Genomic DNA, 21,498 nt, shown 5'->3' on the forward strand with positions numbered 1-21,498 from the left:
CATATGGAGAAATATATCAACTAAAAGTAGTAAAATTACAAAACAGAAAATCATAACATCATAGCTACAGATTATGTTAACTTCATTAAAATATAATAAAGGCTGAATATTTGTAATCGACTCCCGGACATTTACCACTGCCCATTAAATATTGCGTACCCTATAACTAAGATCCCTCTGATACAACACCTGATGTACAATATCACATATGATGTTCCGTGGCTTACGACACACCCTGTTTATTTGATTTAACCATATATTTGCCCGGCGAGGGCGCTGTTTATTGTAGGGGATGGCCCTTTGTCCGAATCCACCTTGTACATCTTCTTTGCGCTTGTAGGCTTTACAAATTGAGGGAAGTTTGGTATTCAATAAGAGATGAGAATGATTTTGTATTCAATTAATGTATTTTTACATTTGTTAGAAAAAAGGTATCAAGAATGATTATTCCACAAAGTGTTAGACATAATATTTTACTTATGAAGACCCATGCTTCATACTCAACTCAACCATATTTTATTAATACTTGTAATGAAATAGATATTGGAATTTTACACTTAAGTTGCGATTTAATCAATAATGATTCTATACATGTATTTCACCATTTCAACTTGAATTAAGATTGTGCATAGACAAGTCTTGATTTTGCATGTTTTTTTATTCTCCAGATGCTTTTTAACACTTGTACACCATTTGACTATTATTTTACTACTAAGATTGAACTGAAATAGTTTTGCAAGCAAACATTTAAATCAATGAATATATTTTGGAAGTTGTTTCAAAACCAAATAAAGTTATTGTAGAAATAGCTTCACCAAGCGACAATCTAACCCCCCCCCCCCCCCCCCCAATAACCAAATGGTTAAAACGAAACATATTGCTTGGAAGCTGCAATCTCTTACTCAATAAGTTTGTGTAAATTGTTTACTTTTAAAACAACTACTGTATAAGTTAACTTCTCCTAGACGATTTATTAGTAGGAAAAGACTAAATTGTGTGCATTGAAAATTTGTAAAAACAGTAGGGATTAAAGTACAAAAATACTTTAGTAGTAAATTTAGGAACAGTTTTATTCTTACACACAATACTAAATCTTTAACCATATATTTTACGTTTTTAATTCAACACTTCTTCATACCATTATAGTACTCCTTAAACCTAAAAACCCTCTTTAATTTCACAATCAAAGATATGATCAGATTAGTTATATTTTCTTTCATAAAATAACTCTTGTTCATACGCTTACAAAATGTAATTTAAAATATTTCAATGTCGAATGCATACATTTAGCTATTGGGGTCATAAATTCTTGGTGGGTTAGTCATATGAAGGATCAATACATTCCTAACCCCTGATGTGTCAAGTCAAGAACGTTTGATAATATTACAACAGGACAATCCTACAAATATCTGGAGCCGCTGCAATGTCAAGTGTCAAAATTGTTATCAGCACAATTCCCACGGGCGATGTATTTAAAAAAAAAAAAACACAGATTGGGAACTTGATTTTATTCCTTCCATAAAATTAAAAAAAAATATTTAGCTGAATAGAAAAATAGAAAGCACGTTACAGCCAGTCGATAAGTGTGAACTTGAAGACAGTTTGTAGACAGTGGGTAAAATTAATCAATATAACTATCTCAAGAAATATTTTTATGTGTAACTTTTATAATCCTTGTGTCAACTGAAGAATATTGAAAGGTGTACTTGCAGTAAATTAATTCAATTGTATACCAAAATTGTTAAACTATTTAAATAATTTATTTTCATATTAGGTAGAAACTGTTATTTTTAAACTAAATTAATGTCAGTTCTTAAAATTAATGGGGAAAATTAGACGGTTGCTGTTTTACAATTTTTTTTAGAGAGATAGTAACACCCAAATGTTACCACTTCATTTCAACTTTTTTAAATCAAAGAAACATTCAGGGGTTTCAGGAAAGCCTCATATTATAATTCTCTTCATATTAAAATTGTCTTCCTCCCTAACCATAACGCTGTTTAATTACCCTATCATGGCAAGTGTTTTACTGGTCATTGACTTCCACAAGAGGATGGTTCCGTATTGATGACGTCACATAAACAAGTGGTGTTTATGTGGTTAGTAACAAGAGCAAACTGCCCCACATAAATCTGGGACCGCGGTTATGGGACCTGGTCAACAGATGATGGGCCGTTATGTGGATGCGACCTGAATATAAACTTAACTTGTGTAGGCGACAACAGGTTAAAGATTATAGGTTTTAATATATTATCTTAGTTGAGTTAGTAAAGGATGTGTATTAAAATCTTCAAAATAGAATTAGAGATTTCTAAAAGGTGTAATGAAAGTCAAACATTTTGTTAATTTAATTATACTTAGCTTAAAATGGTTATTTGTGTAACTAGTGTGTGACGTGTTCGCCTCAATAAAAGTTAATTTAATTTAAATGGCCCTTTGCTGCACATAAGAGAAATGCTTACGGACGAGCCGCAGGTGAGTGTTGAAAGTATCTCGGGTGTAGCAAAGGCACTTTGCCCTCGTGTTACACATTATATTTTCCTATAGTTACTATAGAACATATAAATAATTAGCGATTCAAACTCTGCACAACACGTTTTTAGGGCTTCAACACCCAAGTGTTGGACGAAATGGGAAACGCTACACCAGCTGATCAGAGTCGTCGTATCTCAAGCGTACACGTATTACGTACCTAATAAAAGCACACTGTTTTGTGTTGTTTGGTTGGAATACTGTGGTGCACAAAAGTAAGTAAATGCAGTAATTAGCTACTTTGCGTGCTATTATCAGTGCAAGTACTTAGTCCACTATTTTCAAGTAAGTGTAGGAAAAAGTAATTTCAAATTACTACTGAGCTCGTTGAAGAATCATCATTGGGCTGCCAACGATGCTATCTAACAACAGGTCAATTTATACAGATAAAAGACAATTAATTGTTTATCCACACTACAAATCATTCTGCGAGTATTTAATATGTCTGACTTTCTAAAACACATAAAATTAAATAAATAAATTATTATAGGGTTATGATTACCTTTTATTGCTGGAGGGATTCCAGAAGACATTAACCCCGAGTTAAACTCAACTTAACTCTTCTGTCAATTCCACCTGGAGTAAGACTTTTATGGAATCTTTCCGACGGTAAAGTGTATTATATTTCCATTGCACTTCCTGCAAGTGTAGTTTACTTGTTTGATAATTTACAGGGTTGCACTGCTATAATATTGTTAAATATTTGTAGAACAGAACTTTAAGGTAACTATATAGTAAATGTATATGTTATTGCCAATAGTTTAAAATTGTGTTTCACTAAACAGAAAGTATGGTTTTTAATAAGAACGTAATATCTTTCGATAAGTTTTTAAAAATTATCGAACCTTTGTAAAAAATGTTTTTTATATTGAAGTTAACTTTCACTTTACATATGCTAGTACAGACAATACTGTTTAAAACAGGGTTCAAAAATAATTAATTTAACGCTCACTCACTGACATTATTTAACAAAATTAAACTTTAGTTTTTAATTTTAACAGAGTGTACAGCTTTTTTTAAAATTATTTATTTATTACAGATAAACTAAATTGAGTTTCTTAAGCATAAACATTAACGCCAATTTTTACTCCCAAGTGTTGGTGGTTTTGATATGAGTTAAAATATAAAACTCTTGTGAAATGTTGCATTAATGCTTTGAGTTCCAGATTTACAAAGTTTCAGTCCCTAAACACTTCCCCATATTGAAGTATGGGATTTGTTGCAATCACAGCATGAAACAGTGACAAAATACAAACAAATTCGAGTACAAGAACTCTTAAAAGCTCAGATAAAAGTTCAACTTCTCAGGTCAGTTTATACTAAACTACAATGCACTCAAATTTACAGCTGTGTATTTCGTACACGCAAAACAGGGTGAACCGAAAGTGTTGGATAAAAAAGAAATAAACCCCAAACGGGACTACGTGAAGCATATTTTTGAGTTTACGAGCCAACATATGTGGTTTTCGTTGCGCGTGTTTATTTTATTTGTCCATCTCCGCTTGTGAATTTTAGTACTCGATTTTACAGTCGATTCTGCCCAACAGCTTCCAATCATATCTTACTTATGAGTTCTTTTCTTATAGAACTCAATGTATGTTTACAAAACAGATTTTGTGGAAAAGAAAAGAACAACGTTAAGTTTACAACTTAATCGTTGCGTGGATAAGTAAAACCCAATTGTGTAGTAATTCAATTATAGATGTAGCTTTTTAACATAAAAAAAGCTCAAATACTAATTTAGTAAAAAAACCAAATATTGACTTGGACAATTATTTTCTGGTAAATTTAAGTGTATGCTCAAGGAAGGGCCTCATAAACAAAGTCTCATTTTGTCGTATTTTTTTCTTTATATTTGTAGTATGTTATTAAAGTAAAGTAGCAAGAGGAATTTAAGTTTATGAATTGGCTACACTGACCACCGATGACGACAACAGCTGACGTCACAGCCCGACGTCGGAGACAAGCAGTCTAGTAAATGCATAACAGGTTAGTGGACGTAATTACGATACGTGTAGTTGTAATAATGGCGCAGTCGCCGGATTAAATATTGGTTTTGTCGCAGTAAAACTAGTGAAAGTTTTGTAAAGTGCGTTCTTTAAAACCGCAAAAGTGCGAAATGTCGAGTATCGGTAGAGTCTCGGAATTTAATCCCCACGAAGAGGACATCAGTTCGTATTTATTACGACTCAAGCATTACTTCAAGGCCAACGATGTCAAGTCGACGAATCATGTCTCCATCTTGATAACAGTGATTGGGCCTAAGATTTTGGCTGTGTTAATGGACTTAATATCCCCTAAGAAGATTGACGATGAAACATACGAAAGCCTAAGTAAAACATTGGAAGAACATTTTGCTCCTAAAAGGCTCGTTGTTGCGGAACGATATACGTTTTATAGTCGTTGTCAAAAACCGGCAGAGTCAATAGCGGAATTTATGGTCGCTATCAAACATTTAGCCAGTACTTGTAATTTCGGTACATTCTTAAATGATGCTTTGAGGGACAAACTAATATCAGGCATTAGTAATGATGGAATAAGGCAAAAGTTGCTTTCCGAAGAATTAGATTTGAGCAAAACTTTTGCTCAAGCGCTCATGCTAGAACAGGCTGAAAGGCAAACAGGCTTATTCGGGAATCATCCTGTGCAAGATATTTCCAAATTTAGTGTGAAAAAGTGTGCACGTGGTCCTGTGAAAAATGGGAATCCTGCTGGGTACAAGTTAAAATCTTTTGAAGAGAAAAATAATGATAACAAGATAAAGTGTTATCGTTGCACAAGTTGGGATCATAAGGCTCATATGTGTCCTTATAGTAATTATAGGTGTAATTTGTGTAGAAGAGTAGGCCATCTTAGCAAGGCGTGCAAATCTAAAGGCGAAACTGCCGCAAAAAGCCAGCTAAAAGGAAGGTATAAGGTGCATCAACTGGAAGATAAAGGGAAGCCTAGCCTAGACATAAATGAGGAAGTGGAAAATTTGTCTCTATATAATATTGGTTCATGCTCAAGTAACTCTGATTACAAGGTAAGGCTAGCTATAGAGAATGTGCCTGTAGTTATGGAAATTGACACTGGTTCGGCACTGTCAGTGTGTCCTCAGGAAATATTTGAGAAATATTTTTCTCACGTTCCATTGAGATCTGTAGATATTAAGTTGTTAACCTATTCTGGCAACGAAGTCATAGTAACTGGGCAAGCTCAAGTCAATGTTGACTACAAGGACCATTCTTATTGTTTGCCTATGATTGTGGTTCAAATAAATCGTACTAACCAACCAATGCTCTTAGGAAGAAACTGGATTAAGCACATTGATTTAGATTGGAAATCAATTTTCTCATGTAATTTTGCTAGCGCAACCGCTACTGGTAGTCATGAACCCAAGCCTAATGAGGCAGCCAAAGATGGGGTTTTACCTAACCTAACCGGAAAGGTTTCTATAGAACCTAATGAGGTTAAGGCATTAAAACAAAAATATGTCTCTGTATTTAGAGGTGGTCCGGGGGAGATCAAAGATGTTGAGGCTAGGATAGTCTTAAAAGAAAACTCTATCCCTAAGTTTTGTAAATATAGACCTGTTCCGTACGCCTTGCGTACTTCTGTTGAACAAGAGATTGATCGGATGATATCCGAAGGTATTGCCTACCCTGTTACAAGCTCACAGTGGGCTACCCCAATAGTAGTTATACAAAAGAAACAAGGTGTCCGCTTGTGCGGGGACTTTAAAGTTACTCTGAACCAGGTTATACAGTCAGAACATTATCCGTTGCCGCAGCCCGAAGATATATTTGCCTCGTTAGCAGGCTGTAAATGTTTTTCTGTGTTGGATTTGGAGGCGGCGTACCTCCAGCTTGCTGTTGCAGAGGAGTCTCAGGAACTTCTGACATTGGCGACACATAAAGGTCTCGTGCGGCTACGTCGCTTACCATATGGCTTGTCGTCAGCCCCGGCCCTCTTCCAGGCGGCGATGGACAAGATAATTGGAGGACTCCCAGGTACAGTGGCGTACCTGGATGATGTGTTGGTTGGTGGATCATCCCGAGAGGAGGCTCTAACAAGATTGGAACATGTTCTGCAGCGACTTCAAGGCTATGGAGTTAAGGTAAACCAAAGCAAATGTAAATTTTTACAGCCTTCTGTTCAATATCTGGGATACTGTTTGACTTCAGAGGGAATTAGTCCCCAGGAAGGTATTTTGGAAGCGATCCGTGACGCTCCAGAACCAACGTGTAAGGAAGAGCTCAAGGCCTATGTAGGCCTAATCAACTATTATGGTAAATTCATTTGTAACCTGTCAGATAAAATAAGCTGTTTCTATGACCTACTTAGAAAGGACGAACCTTGGGTATGGTCTAAAAGGTGTTCAGAGGGTTTTCAGCAGGGTAAACAATGGGTGTTGTCTACTGATGTATTGGTTCACTATGACGTGCATAAACCTTTGATTTTGACATGTGATGCGAGCCCACGGGGTGTTGGAGCAGTACTTTCTCATCTCAGTGCCGTGTGTAGCTGCGGCTCGTCTTCAACGCTGGGCGTTGATTTTGTCAGCCTATAACTTCGAGGTGAAGTACAGGCGTGGGGTGGATCTCCCTCATGCTGATGCCCTTTCAAGATTGCCGCTGCCCAATGATGAGACCATGGAATTGGAGGCCAATCACCTCTCTCACGTGGAAAATGTGGTGGAAGTATTTAGCTGCTACAAATTGGTGAGTGACGACACACCTATTACGGCTAAAGATATTGCTAGATTGACTGATAGGGATCCTGTGTTATCAAAAGTAAGGGACTTTATTTGGCACGGTTGGCGTTCGGCCGATGAACCTGAGTTAATTGCATATTTCAGAAGGAAGGATGAACTGTCGGTTGACAACAATTGTGTCGTTTGGGGAGCACGAGTAGTCGTGCCCGAAAAGCTTCGGAGTGCTGTAATCCGATTACTACATGACCAGCATCCAGGAATATCGCGTATGAAAATGTTAGCCAGGAGCTACGTCTGGTGGCCTGGTCTTGAGAAAAACATAGAGGAAACAGTGTCTACCTGCACTGTTTGTCAGTGCACTAGAAATGCTGCCGTTAAGGTGCCATTGTATCAATGGCCTAGAACTACCAACAGATGGCAGAGAATTCATATTGACTATGCGGAAGATCCGCAAACTAGACAACAACTGTTAGTTATAGTTGACAGTTTTTCAAAATGGCTTGAAGTATTTCTTATGAAATCAACTACATCATTCAAGACCATTGAAAGATTACGAACCTTGTTTGCTGCTTATGGGTTGCCGGAAGAACTGGTAAGTGACAATGCACCTAATTTTACGAGTGCCGAGTTCAGGGAGTTTCTGAGTAGGAATGGTATAAAATTCACCTTGTCACCCCCCTATCACCCTGCGTCCAATGGCGCAGCCGAAAGATGTGTGCAAGAGGTAAAGAAAAATCTGCAGAGGCAAGTGATAGAAAGTCAATTGGTAGGTGTTACCTTACAGCATAAATTAGACAACTTCCTGTTTGTGTACCGGAACACACCCAGCACAGTAACTGGACTCTCACCAGCCGAGTTGTTTCTCCAATGGAAACCCAGAACAAAATTAACCCTACTTAAGCCTAATTTGTTGTCAGTGATTGATAAAAAGAAGGAACAGCAACGTTCAGCTGCAAACAGCATCCGAGGTGGTGCTAGATATTTTGGCAAAGGAGATAAGGTGTGGGTGAAGACGGTCAGAGGGGAGCATGTGTCCTGGGTTCCGGGAAAAGTGATGGAGCAAAGAAGCCCTGCGACTTATGTTGTAAGTGTGTTAGGCAAGGTCCGGTTCTGTCATGCGGACCATCTGCGTTCCAGTCTTCTGGGAGACGAAGAGGAGACTTTGGTGGATAGGCGAATTCCACAGCCATCACCAGCCAAGGCATCACCTCCGGTTAGGCCTATTTCACCAGTGAAGATACCTAGCCCTCAGCCAGAGGCGATAACGCCCTCACATCAGAGGCGAAGCCTGCCAGAAGCATCTAGCCCTCTACCAAGACTTGAAGAAAGACATGAAGTGCAGTCAAGCCCGCAACTTCTTAGACGGTCTCAACGGGCCGTTCGTAAGCCGAGGAGGCTTGATCTTTAAGTAAACAGTCGACTGTGTAACTGAAGAAGTAATTTTTATTTTGAGTTATTTGAAGAAAAGTTTTAAGTTAAATGCAACGAACTATGGACTTTGAAATTGGTTAAGGATTTTTGGTATTAGGCCTAGGATTATTATTTAGGCCTATTAAAGGAAGAGCTTGATTTTAAGTTGGGGCGAGTGTAGTATATTATTAAAGTAAAGTAGCAAGAGGAATTTCAGTTTATGAATTGGCTACACTGACCACCGATGACGACAACAGCTGACGTCACAGCCCGACGTCGGAGACAAGCAGTCTAGTAAATGCATAACAGGTTAGTGGACGTAATTACGATACGTGTAGTTGTAACAATATTATCCTTGTTACTCTTTACTACATCAAAATATTTTGCAAACTAACGATTAACTATATGAATACACACTCCCCAATTTTCTAGTTTTTCACAATTCCCGAAAAAAAACTACAACAGGTGTTCAAATTCTAACACCTTCCTTTTTTAACACGATGTTGGTATTTCCATAAGAAAACTCGCCGCCTTAAAGCTTCTGGAATTCAGAATTAGAATCCGAAATAGTCGTCAGCCAAGTAGAGAAGAAGAAGAATGTTTGACGGCGTGAACAAACACGTTATGAGCTGATCGTGTCTACAGCATGCAAGAATGTCCACGGACACCTGACCGTCTGATCAGCTGATATTTATGTCCTTTACATTGTATTTTATCGGGGTCCACCGGTTTTTAACTAATAGCTTCTACAAAGTGGATGCCACATTTTTTGGGCTTTTTGTATTGTGACAGAGTTTAGGAGTGTGATCCTGAAGTTGTTTGTTCGTTCGATTTTGACTTTTAGGTGTCACAGGACGCCGGTGTTTGGGCGATGAAAATGTATATATGAATCACAGATGGGAAACGATGGTTTATTTGTTTAATAATGAGGTCATTGATGAAGGAGGCCATCTAAGAAGATGATTTCATCAGCTTAAAAATGAATTCGCCAAGGGTGAAAGAAACTGTGAAAAGATACACACTGAAAAAATGTTTTTTAAACTAACTTTGGACCAAAGATATAGATAATTGCACCTTAAGATATAATCAATACTAACAACAAAAACACGGATCTCCTATTTAAATTAACCAACTTATGATTATTGTGACAAAATCCTAACATTGACATTACAAGCTAACAATACAAGCTTATTGAATACCAAAAAGTACAATTCTGTTTTAGGAAGAATACTTTTTTACAAAATAACCAAACTTTTAAAAACTAGAAAGACGTTAATAAAATAAAATATTGCTTATCTCAACGTAATCTTATACAAGGCCTATGTTATAAAAATATAGAATACAGTTTAATCAATACAATTCTGGTAAATATCACTTTTTATATACTTCATATTAGATAAATTTGTAGTTTTTCAAGTATATAGATATTAAACAAAATACTGTTCAACCTGAATACTTAAATACCTTTTTTTTAAATGGTGACCATACAAAGTAGGTATTTTAATCCAAGTATGAATCGAGATGAGTGTAGGATGAGTGCGATCTTGTAGTCTTGTTAGTGACCAAGGCCGACATATTCCTTAGAAACAGCTGTTAATTAATAACCCATACAGCTAATGGCAACTAAGGAACTACAGTTTATAGTGGAATCCGAACAAAATTTTTGCCTTGTTATTAACGAATTGGTCAAATAATCAGGATAGTACTGCGAATAGTCGTAGTACCCACGAGTACGGACGTTAATCCACACCAAAGATTATCGCATCCACAGTGAAATATCCACAATTCGTGACCTCTTGTAAAAAAAGATAGTAGCTGGATTACAGGACGACACCACCGTCCCAATACAGCCGCTACCAAAGACATAGGTACCAACACTGATTTTTGAAATATTACAGTAAAATGTTTTAACAAATTACTGTGATTATTATTGGAACTATTTTAATTTCTGTTGTTATATGAATGGTTTTAACTATTTAACACGTCTCTAAAATATACGTTTCTTTGCTTACGAGTATATTGCTAGTTAAACATCTACTACTACAATAAAACAGCTCTACGTATCTCAACAGTATGTACATTGCTATTTAAAATATTCATGACTCAGTTAACACAGATACTTAACTTGGTCTGGAAGTGACCATTATGTACAATAGTCTTGACCGTTTTATTGGAGGTTTAACCACTTCTAGCCTCTGTTGGGGTGGTTTAACAGCTAGCCTCTATCAGGGTGGGTTTTATGACTGGGAGTAAACAAGTAGGTTATGTTATCAGTAACAAGTTCTAACATTTCTTGGTCAACCTGTGGATTAAAGTCGAAGGTAATTAAGCCATATTTAGTTAATTAGTATGAATATTGCTTTTATAATTTTTACGATGAGATAATCTCGGCTACAGTGATTTTTTTTTAAACACGGTGAAAAGACAAATTTGGCTACCACGAATTTGTTATTACTACAATCTTTTTAGCTAACGAGTAATTTAATATAATAAGTTTAAACATTATGGAGTTTAACATTATAATTAAAACCACTTTAACTATCTTCTTATTTGCCCAAAGTGATGTATTTTATGAGGATCACGTGTGCATTAAAAAAATTCCAAATATATGTTATTGACTACGAATTGAATTTTATTACTTCACTCATAGCTTCATAGCTAGTAACCATGAGCCTAACCTAACCTTGAATTAGTTTAGGTCACTGGTGTAAAAACTGAAAGAAACATTCAAAGATTTGATGGAACTGTTTTAAACTCATTATAAAAAATAGTTACGATTTGATTATTGTTGATCAGTTCATATTCATAATTAACCTAACATCAAAACTAAAGAAATTAATTGGTTTCAAACTTCAATAAATTATTTATTGTATTCGAAATCAACACAACAAAGTATAAAACATCTTTTACCCAAAGGAATCCCCCTGCCATTACATATATGTGTTACAGAAAATGCAAGACTTCCAGGATAGCACATTATCTTCGATAAATAATGCTGCAAGCAATATTGAAAGCTGTTTAGTTTAAAGCTAGATTTGTCTTGTAATAAAATAATTTTTTATAACTGTAGATAGAAACTTTAAATTATACGAAAATAAACTTTATGTGTTTGTTCGATTAATGGTTTACATACATGAAGTTTAATCATAGAACCAATTATGTTTTACTTTATAGTCAAACAATACCCCCGCCGCAGCAAACCTGCAGACTAAGCAAATTTCCATTTATATTTATTTTTATTATTCATTTTTATTTATACCAAAATATACCCTGAAAACTGTCAGATTTATTTCTTATTTAAATAACATTAATTTTAATGGATACCTAGGTATGCTGCTACGGGAAAGGTATTGAGGTGTGTTTTTATTGAAATGTTGATACCTTCCCTACATGGGAATTTCGCTAACAAAGCTGACATTTCGCTGACAAAGCTTAGGCATTTCGATTTTAGACGTTTCCTAAATAAATTTCACCTCTATAGTGCTTTTTGAACACACGTTAGCTGAACCATAGTTTTACGTACAGTAGTTTATTACATCCCACTGTTGACAAGTTTAAATACAAACAAAACTAACCTTAAAATTTCGATATCTGTAGTAAACACTGTTACACAAATTTATATCAGAATTCTTTCCTAAACAAACAATTTCTTTGCTAATCAAACGCATTGCATACAAGCAAACCTATTTCCAGTAGCGTAGAAATTCTTTTCCGAATTCCCTTTCAATTCCTGCGAGCTAACAAAGGATGCAAATTCAGGGATTATGCCACTTGTCGCATGCCTATGCAAACTAGGGGCTCCGGCGCGGGGATTGTTAATAAAAAAGAGAAATAAAGAGGTTTATAGGTTTTATTCGGATACGCTCCTGAGGAGGTAATTTGTTTGGTTTTATAAGCTCTCGGGGGGGGGGGGGGTTGTTGAGGGGGGTTGAAAGGGGGGGGGGTTTCCTTAGGCAAGAGGGTTGTTTTATATCAAGCACACTAACAGCGCACCTTATTTTACGACCGAATATGAAAAAATGGATATCGAGAAATATTTTAACTCTTACTGATTTATTCCCATAAAAGTAACGGAACGGTGGATCTGCAGCTGACAGTTTTACTACCCGTTCCCTTAAAATCATCCCTTCAGGATTACTTTAATGTTTTCAAGTCGGAAAATGTAATTGGTCTTTTATTATTATGCTAATGGGGTGATTTACTGTTATTAACTAAGCAACCGATTTTGCGTTTTACGCGTTTTTTAAACTCCTAAGCGAACGTTTAATTGGTTGCTTAATATTTTATTGGTGTTTGAGAGGTTTATTGGTAGTTAAAATTCATCCGGCTGATTTGAATCGTGTCGCTAAGTTCATCTTTGGTTGTGTATTGTCGTTGTAACGGATTTATATACCTTAATTTTCACATATTGGACGTATGTTAATAAATTATACAATTTTAAAACTCTTTCTTAATATATTTTATTTTATTTCTACAACATCGACAAACTCCTCGCGGTCTCCAACCACCAAAGAGTTACTGACTTTTCTCCAAATGGATTAATCTGTTTATTGTTACAACTAATCCTAATGTAGTAATTATATATTCCTACCGCATCCTGCATTCGGAATTAGTGCATTTTTCAGTTATAATATTATTACTAGCGTATGTATTATCAATTAAAAGATTTTTAATTTCACAACAAATATTATATTACATTTTTGTTTGACCTCACTATTAAATCACTCATAAAAAATGAAAATAAAATTATTTATGAGTACTGTTAATCCCAATGTAAAAAGGCAAATTACGTCAGAAAAATGCATTAACAATTAAAAGACCAATAAAAAATATCAATGAAAGATAAGGTTCAGTAAAAATTTGAAAATTAAAATACGATTAATTGCAATCCGAGAGATACAGTAGTGGGTATTGAAACAGATAAGGAAATACAGGTGTAACACTCCGGTTATCTTATCGGTTTAAATGCCCGTTATCATCATTGATTCATTCATTTTCCTTGGAATTTTTAAATTTATCTCTACTATGGAATTTCGTTCACGGCATGCAGTTTTTAAAGGCAACATAACATCTGAACCAAACCTGTTATTTGGACTGGGATTTTGTTAAATTTTGTTTTGTACACCGATAATTCTTTTGATAATTTTTTAATAGTAAATATTTTAAAAGACCATTAAAAGAAAATCAATGAAAGATAAGATTCAGTTAACAATCTGAATATTAAAATACAATTAATAGCAATCCCAGAGATACAGTAGTGGGTATTTAAACAGATAAGGAAATACAGGTGTAACTTTCCGGTTATCTTATCGGTTTAAATGCCCGTTATCATAATTGATTCATTCATTTACCTTGGTGTTTTTTAAAATTTATCTGCACTATGGAATTTCATTGAAGACATTGCAGTTTTTAAAGTCAACATAACATCTGAATTAAACCCGTTATTTGGACCGGGCTTTCGTTATATTTGGTTTTGTACACCGATAATTCCTTTGAAAATTTTTTTATACTCAATATTTCAATTTTTAAACCTTTCTTAATTATTAATTAAGAATTGCCATAATTGTCATTGTTATTTTTAAAACAGTTTGAGCAAATTGTATCAAAGAATCACAGACGATTCTCATCTTTGGGAAGATATAGTAAATTCACCTCTTACACTCTTACTGAAATCTGAGACTTAACTTTTTTATGTTTTAACGCATTTAGTATTGTTTATACTTTTTAAATGAACGGTCCAACCCCTGGTCTTGTTCATCTGCTACAATCGACATTCTATTCAATGACACAATAACAAATGGCCTCTGGGATCCGTGAAGTTGGCGTACCTTAGCCACATTAAGCGTACCAATTTTTTCATACCAATCGTAAGTTGTTTGATAGTTAGCTCTCCAATATTTTTAAGTACGCTAACTTCACATACCTTAGCATCCAGGCCGAAAACCAACACTGCTTAGGTTTGACCCAGTCAACTTTACATTGAAGGCGAGCACCATAACACTCGACTACTCAAACAAATGTCTTCTAAGAAACCATTAATTTTAAGTTTAAGTAATCAGTCTTTGACGCTACTGGCCAATACATACCCCAGAAATAATTTTAATATGCTCGGAACCAAACGTGTTACTCTCGTACCGAACTTAAACAAAACTTGCACTTCAACTAACCGACAACGTATCCTAAACCACGTACGTTATCGTCACATTTCATCCACGGGCTGTAAACACGTAACCTGTCTTCGCCCACGTAATTTGCATCAAAGATCGCAACTGTCTGGTCTATTGTGGGGATCGTACCTCGGACGTGCCCCTTGGTCGAGGGAGGGTTTTATTTACACTGATTCAGAAGCGACCCTCTGCTTTTTCACCCCTCAAACAGGTGCTGTGCGTGACTTATTTCAAAAGACCCTCCCCCATTGAAATTACCCCACACTAGTCCAAAACTAAAACCAATAATCTCCCCTCTAATACCGATATTTTCCTGTACAATGGTTTCCAAAAAGGCCATACAGGTGCGCCTCAAGTGAGATACTGTTACCAGAGGGGGGCTAGAGGGGGTAGGGGGGGGGCAGAGGCCAAGGGGGGCTTTTGTTGCCCGTTGCCCGATTCCAACAGACCCCTTTTGTGACGTACACTTGGGCTACAATAGCTGTGATTTATGCGTGTATGTACGGTGCATTTACATATGTATAACCGCCCAGGTAAATCGTCAATTGGCTATGGTGTTAACATGGCTTATCATTCTTGAACGATTGTTGCATTTATGGGTCATTGATCTCTTATTGGAAAGTAATTTAAGTAAGAATTTATGTGAAGAATTCAAGTTTTATTTACAATTTTTCTACAGTTTTGCAATTTGTAGTTGACAATATATGGTATTTATGTTCTATTAGTATACACGCTAAATGTAATTAGTTTACTAACAAAACTATGACAGTTGACAAAGTCCTTGCACAGTTTGAGATTTTGGGCGTTGCTTATCGATCAGATTTTGAATTTAACTTATTTGTTTAACCTTTATTTTAGTGTCTCCCCCATAAACCTGATTGAAATAATAAAAGGTTAGGTTTTTACTGTGAAGGAAAAGCAGGAAGAATTGTTATGATTCGATTTCGCACAATCCACAAAGTTCAAAGGGTAAAACCATTTTGAAAAAAGCAAAACACATTGCTTGTGCTTTCACAATTCAAATGCAGCAAAATTACTTAATGTTACGCAATAAAATCCCAGACTCCACGATGAAAACAATTTTAATGTTTTACTAACAAGAAAATTCTAGATGAATGATTATGTAGCCCAACAACACGATTGGATGTAGCTGCTGCACGGAAACTAAATAAACATCACATAGTTTAATAACAAGTACAGTATAACATAATTACACTTATACTGTTGGCTCACAAAACGGTAAATACATATAAAAGATGGTAAGTTGGGATCGATTTAGATTGAACACTCCAATCATCAGACCTAATAAGCGAATGTTAAATTGACATTGAATAAAATTAAAATGACGTCATGCAAGAAAGAAACCCGAAAACCATCAAATAGAACACGATTGCAATGTAAATTTCCTGTTTCGATGCAAATACTATCAAATCTCATATTAGAGTATTAGTGTACAAGATTACGTTATAGTTGTGCAAGCTAAACCTAGACACAGAACATAATCCAATATTGACACCCGATACTCAACTTATCTTAAGCTACCCGGATTTTTACGACAGTTAGAATCCCTTACACAAAACATCTGTTCGCCCAATCAGCTGTGACTGTGATGCAGTCCGATTCTAAAACAGTTTACTGTTTTCAACAACCGTATCAACAGCTGTTCAACAAACAAACAAACACACATGCACCTGTCTCGTTTGACGTGTTTGTCGTTCGGACGTGATCTAGATTGTTTGTTTGTTGAAATTAATCCAGAGGTGTGACATTGCTACTAAATCAGTTACATTGTTGCAATTATAGGATGTACCAACTAGTTGTATAGGATAAATCAACTAGTTGTGCATAGTGATAGGGTGTGGTTCGGGTGCAATGCCAATTTTTTGTGGTTATTGAGTTGGAGGGTTGTGTTTCAAATTGTTAATTTTGTAAATTAGTTATTGTTTGTCCCTCTAAGTTTTTATTTTATTACTCAGCCTCTTCAAGGATTTGTCGTGATCTTTATTTACATCTGTAGATACTCAATCAATATTCGAAATTGTTGAAGATAAAATATTTCTTTCGAGTTTAAATTCATATTAAATCTGTTATGAATCCATACATCATTTTAAAGTACATGTCATATCAAAAAATGAATTAATAAATAAATCATATATTTTTTTATTATAAATTAAGTATTTTTACAATACAAGATATTTTCTTCATTACATGGTATTACAAACTCCTTATTATTTAAAAATAAACAAAACTAAAAAATGTAAAATAAAATGGTAAATTAAAGGTTCCAGTTGTAGTTTTGGAGGGAGCACAAGTTCTTGCAGTGATTGATACTTCAAAGGAAGGCAGGTGAGAATTTTCTTACCGCTAATTGCCTTTTTCGAATTAAGCATGAAAAATACTGGCCATTTTCTATAGTTTGGGCCGTTTAGGGGAACCAAACAAATTGTTAAAAACTTATTTCTCATCGTTTCGGTAAACTATAATATTATTATTTTAATAGAAGTTACAGATGACAAGAAAAGATAGACCGCAAAATATTTTTTTTAGGGCAAATTTACATTGACCAAAGAATACTATCAGAGTATAGTGATAAAGTTCCCCGAGCAAAGCTCGGTCCCCAGGTACTACAATATAATCTCCCAACAAAAACTAAAACACCAAAGCCACAGAAGCCACAAAAGTAACCACCCAAGTAAAGCTTGATTTTTCAACTAACGATGCTCACATGTTGATTAAATTTATATTAAAAAACTTATTTTTAAAGGAGTCATCTCCAGATAAAGTATTCCAAATCCTAAATAATGAGTTGGTTTCATGGGTGTATCGTGGTGTATTAATTTTTAAACAGTGTACAAATAACCCAATAAATCTAAAGTTCTGTATAGTATTTTCACATAGATTTTAAAAAATTTTAGTCGATCCATAGAAATTGTACACCCTCAAAAATAACCTCTGTTACAATCATTAATTTTATTTACTTAAACACACATTAATCTAAAATTTTATCTTAATTCCAGTTCAACATTCTCATAAAGTTCGGAGCGTCGAGTGGACAAAAGAGTCATAAATGTCGATTTCAGAGGGGATTTACGGTGAATATTATGGAGGCTGTGGACACAAATCACCAGAAAGTGTCTGGTGATAAGATTGATAAGGCACAAGGCGACTGTTATGACGGGCACGTGGAGAGATAATGGAGGGAAAGCTAGAAATGTGTCAATGATGGTGATGGTGCTGTGATGACGCAGTTTTTACAGATTCTTAAGTTTCATACTTATGAATTAAGACCTGCTAGTATTTTACAAACTTCTAGAATCATTAATTTCGATTTATATAAAAAAAAAAACTGCCCCTTTAAAATTTAAATACAATATTCCTAATTTGTTGCAAAGTTTAAGCTGAAGATTTGGCGTAATAACGCAGTTTTTCAGATTCATACGTTTTGTCCTTACGAATATAGCATTAGTAGATGAACCCTATGAAAAACCGGATTTTAGTTTTGAAATTACTAGAATAAACGAACTATTTTATTTCATAAAAATTACCTGATATTAAAATTAACTACCCGTTTAATTCGTACATGCCTAATTTGTTACCAATCATAAAACATCCAAATATATAGTACTATTGGTTATTCATTAATAGTCGATGATAATACTTATACGATAAAAATCATCTTAAAGCATATTTAATTGGACAAGTAAATACACTGAAAGATGCAAAAATTGTCCAAACTATCGACAAATGGTGTAAAGGCTTTTTTTATACTAAGGTATAAATGAGGTACTTTACAATTTAAAAGGAGCAGTTTAGTATAATGATAGTTAATTTTAAATTAACGGAATTTTTCGTTGGTTTCAGCAATTTACAAATTATGAGATAACTCATGGTAGAATTTGTCATCTTAATCAAACCATGTGGATTAAAGTTAAAAGGTCCTAAAATGCTATAAATTACTTTATCAAGGCTGGAATGAATTGTAGATCGAAAACTGTTTCTGAACATCAGAATATAAATGTCAAAATGTATCAAATAAATTTAAAATATACTTACAAATACTCAATATTTTAATTCTCTTATCTTGTAAATCATTATAGAAATTCATAGATAAAAAAAACATTGTTGTGACCAGGAATTTAAATTTTGTTCAACTAGAACTAAACAATCCTAATACAGGTTCAATAATAAATACTTAATATCTTAAGGAGATGAATCGCACTAAAAATAAAATTACATACCTAAAATAACTCCTATACCTAAATTACGACTTAGAAAATCACACGTATTTTGCACATATAAAATATTAACTGTGCGCAGAATGACAGGTTATATGAGCATGAACACGCCTTTCTAATATGTAATCAACCCAAATAAACACTGAGAACTACTCATTCTACAAATCGGTCTATAAAATAATCACTCGAAATCGATGCCAAAGAAAACTACTTATTAGGTGAATGGTTCTAATGCTCGAAATCGACGACAGTTGCGTCTTCCCACGGTGGCAAAACAGTGATTAAACTAATGCGGTACTACAGGTTATAATCATTGGCTAATTCACGACTACACTCCATGGGCCTTTTGTAGTCCAAACTTCGTCTTAAACACCGTTTAGATCCACATTTTGATTAATTACTACGTATGGGTCGCGAAATCGGGCATTCACCGTGGTTGCAAAAAATACCCACGGTACAACGTGACGCGAGACCTAGGTCATGCACGGAATCTGGTTTTAATTACGGGATAAGTTGGGGTGTCTAGGGCTACGTGTCACGGTGTAGGTTTTTGTAATTATTATTGGTTTGGAGGAAAATTAAGAATTTTTGTTGTTAAAACGCCTGAGATTTACAGAGTATAAAATATTATTTTAAGGTGTATTTTTAGTATTCACCTCCTGAATGCAAAATTGATACAATAAATAGGCTATTTCACACAACTACCATCAGAAAAACGTAATATTGGACGATGGGAAAAAGTAACCAAACCTATTCATCTTGTGTTTTTATCAACTTTGAGGGAATAAATTTGTAAACAAATATTTAATATTTCGTCTTTCTGTAAAAATATAAATTTGAGTTATGTTAATCAGGACAATGAAACACCAATATCAACAAGATAATTTTAAAAGGGAGATATGTTATTTTAGGAATTTTACTACAATATGTCGTCTTTTTCAAAGAGAATTTTGTTGTTAAAGAACCCAGTTCTTGCAAAATACACGAATATAAATTGTAAAATAAAAAAATAGGAATATTTCATACATCACTGACTAGGCAATTTTATATTTAACAATGTTACCTCTTCTTAGGGTTGTGTGTTGTGGCCTTTCTGTATTCCCAATACAAAACAACTTCTCTCGTTTGTGTCTTAATTCTTGACGTAAATAAATTATGGATTTAGATTTACCAAAAGAACTACCGGCCCGGGATTTAAACACAGCAAATTGTTTTTGGCACAATTTATACAATTAGGCTACATTCCTTATTCGTAAATATTTATTTGACTACTTTCCTACATCAATAATAATAATAAAAAAAATAATACATCATAATTTCTACATTAATATAAAGTAATCATTATAACATTTATCACATGTAACAAAACACCACAGTCGTTATTAACCCACCTTTATATTGTATCCATCACACTCATATCCATAATCAGCTGTTATTCCCAAGTAACAGCTGTTTTACAACCAGTAACGCACTCAACAGCTGATTATAGCCTTGTGGTAATATAATGGGTAATGGTGTGCGAATGGCGAATGGCAATCGATTTAATAGCCATTGTGGTGACAATCCGTGTCATATGTAATGGTTTTACAAGCCATTAAAGAGTTTACAGCTTTTGAAAAAGTATAATGATGTAAGAAAGAATTAATTGGAAAAATAAAAATTGAAAATGAAAAATTGTCAGCTTGTTGTGTTTGTTTGGTCTTTGAGTGAATATCATCAATCATCAATCATCAATCAAAGTATTTCATCAATGATATTTAAATTTTGCGTTTAAATTAAATATACAGAAATTCACACAGTTGCTTCTGATAAATTGGCTTTACATAGTTTACGCAACGATCGCGTAAAGACTATGTACGCGATTTGCGTACAATACTTTACCTACAACCGTTTTTTTGTACAACAATCACTACTCATAGTTTCTAAAAGAGGTTATTTTTTCGTTTATAACCTCTCCCTTCCACTGATAGTGGTGCAACGACTCAGATGGATGAAACTACTCTCATCAGGCTACCAACCACTCAATGCACCACTCATTATCAATTAAATTGGTCTTAACAGCTGATAAGTTGACGTTCGAAGCATTATAGTTTTTCTTCTTTTCTCTCAATTCGTAAACCCCTTTAATCCGTTACTAGTGTTGTAAAGTAAAAAAAAACTTCTGTAAAGTAAGTAAACAAAGCTGTAAAGTGAATATTTTCAATTCTAATAACTGAATTGAAAAGGCTAGTTTAAGATTATACAATCTGATATACTCCTGATTCATTCATAACTAAAATTTAATTTAACTCTGTCTTACGGTAGTACCTTTAATATACCTGACAAAACTTTCTGCAAACAAAAAAAAAATCCACCACCTGCTAAACATAACGGTCCTACCCCACATCTAAACACTTAAGTCCATTATTTTTGCCACTCAAACTATTGCGGTTTTACACTTTTTTATCCGTTACACAAC

At 34.6% G+C, this 21,498-nt stretch overlaps 2 protein-coding genes across 2 annotated transcripts; both read left to right on the top strand.

Moving 5' to 3' along the window:
• The first annotated feature begins 4,651 nt into the window (after nucleotides 1-4,651).
• On the top strand, nucleotides 4,652-6,885 carry LOC128993026 (uncharacterized protein K02A2.6-like). The gene is made up of 3 exons (XM_054416780.1): nucleotides 4,652-5,148; nucleotides 5,884-6,631; nucleotides 6,859-6,885. Exons 1-3 carry the CDS (start codon nucleotides 4,652-4,654, stop codon nucleotides 6,883-6,885), a joined length of 1,272 nt encoding a protein of 423 aa, XP_054272755.1.
• A 98-nt stretch (nucleotides 6,886-6,983) lies between these two features.
• Nucleotides 6,984-8,636, top strand: LOC128993027 (uncharacterized protein K02A2.6-like). Its single transcript, XM_054416781.1, has one exon. It carries the CDS (start codon nucleotides 6,984-6,986, stop codon nucleotides 8,634-8,636), a length of 1,653 nt encoding a protein of 550 aa, XP_054272756.1.
• Nucleotides 8,637-21,498: the final 12,862 nt, after the last annotated feature.

The sequence above is a fragment of the Macrosteles quadrilineatus genome, unplaced genomic scaffold (assembly GCF_028750875.1).
Source record: "Macrosteles quadrilineatus isolate MER2022 unplaced genomic scaffold, UCM_ALF_1.0 Scaffold_4__1_contigs__length_99947679, whole genome shotgun sequence".
Taxonomy (NCBI): Eukaryota; Metazoa; Arthropoda; class Insecta; order Hemiptera; family Cicadellidae; genus Macrosteles; species Macrosteles quadrilineatus.

What these genes read in the sequence shown, in the direction of transcription:
- LOC128993026 (XM_054416780.1), top strand. Translation starts at nt 4,652, where the DNA reads ATGTCGAGTATCGGTAGAGTCTCGGAATTTAATCCCCACGAAGAGGAC. An exon ending in ATGCTAGAACAGGCTGAAAG is followed by an intron (nt 5,149 to 5,883) that starts GCAAACAGGCTT and finishes TAATTTTGCTAG; the next exon opens with CGCAACCGCTACTGGTAGTC. An exon ending in TTCAAGGCTATGGAGTTAAG is followed by an intron (nt 6,632 to 6,858) that starts GTAAACCAAAGC and finishes TGACCTACTTAG; the next exon opens with AAAGGACGAACCTTGGGTAT.
- LOC128993027 (XM_054416781.1), top strand. Translation starts at nt 6,984, where the DNA reads ATGCGAGCCCACGGGGTGTTGGAGCAGTACTTTCTCATCTCAGTGCCG.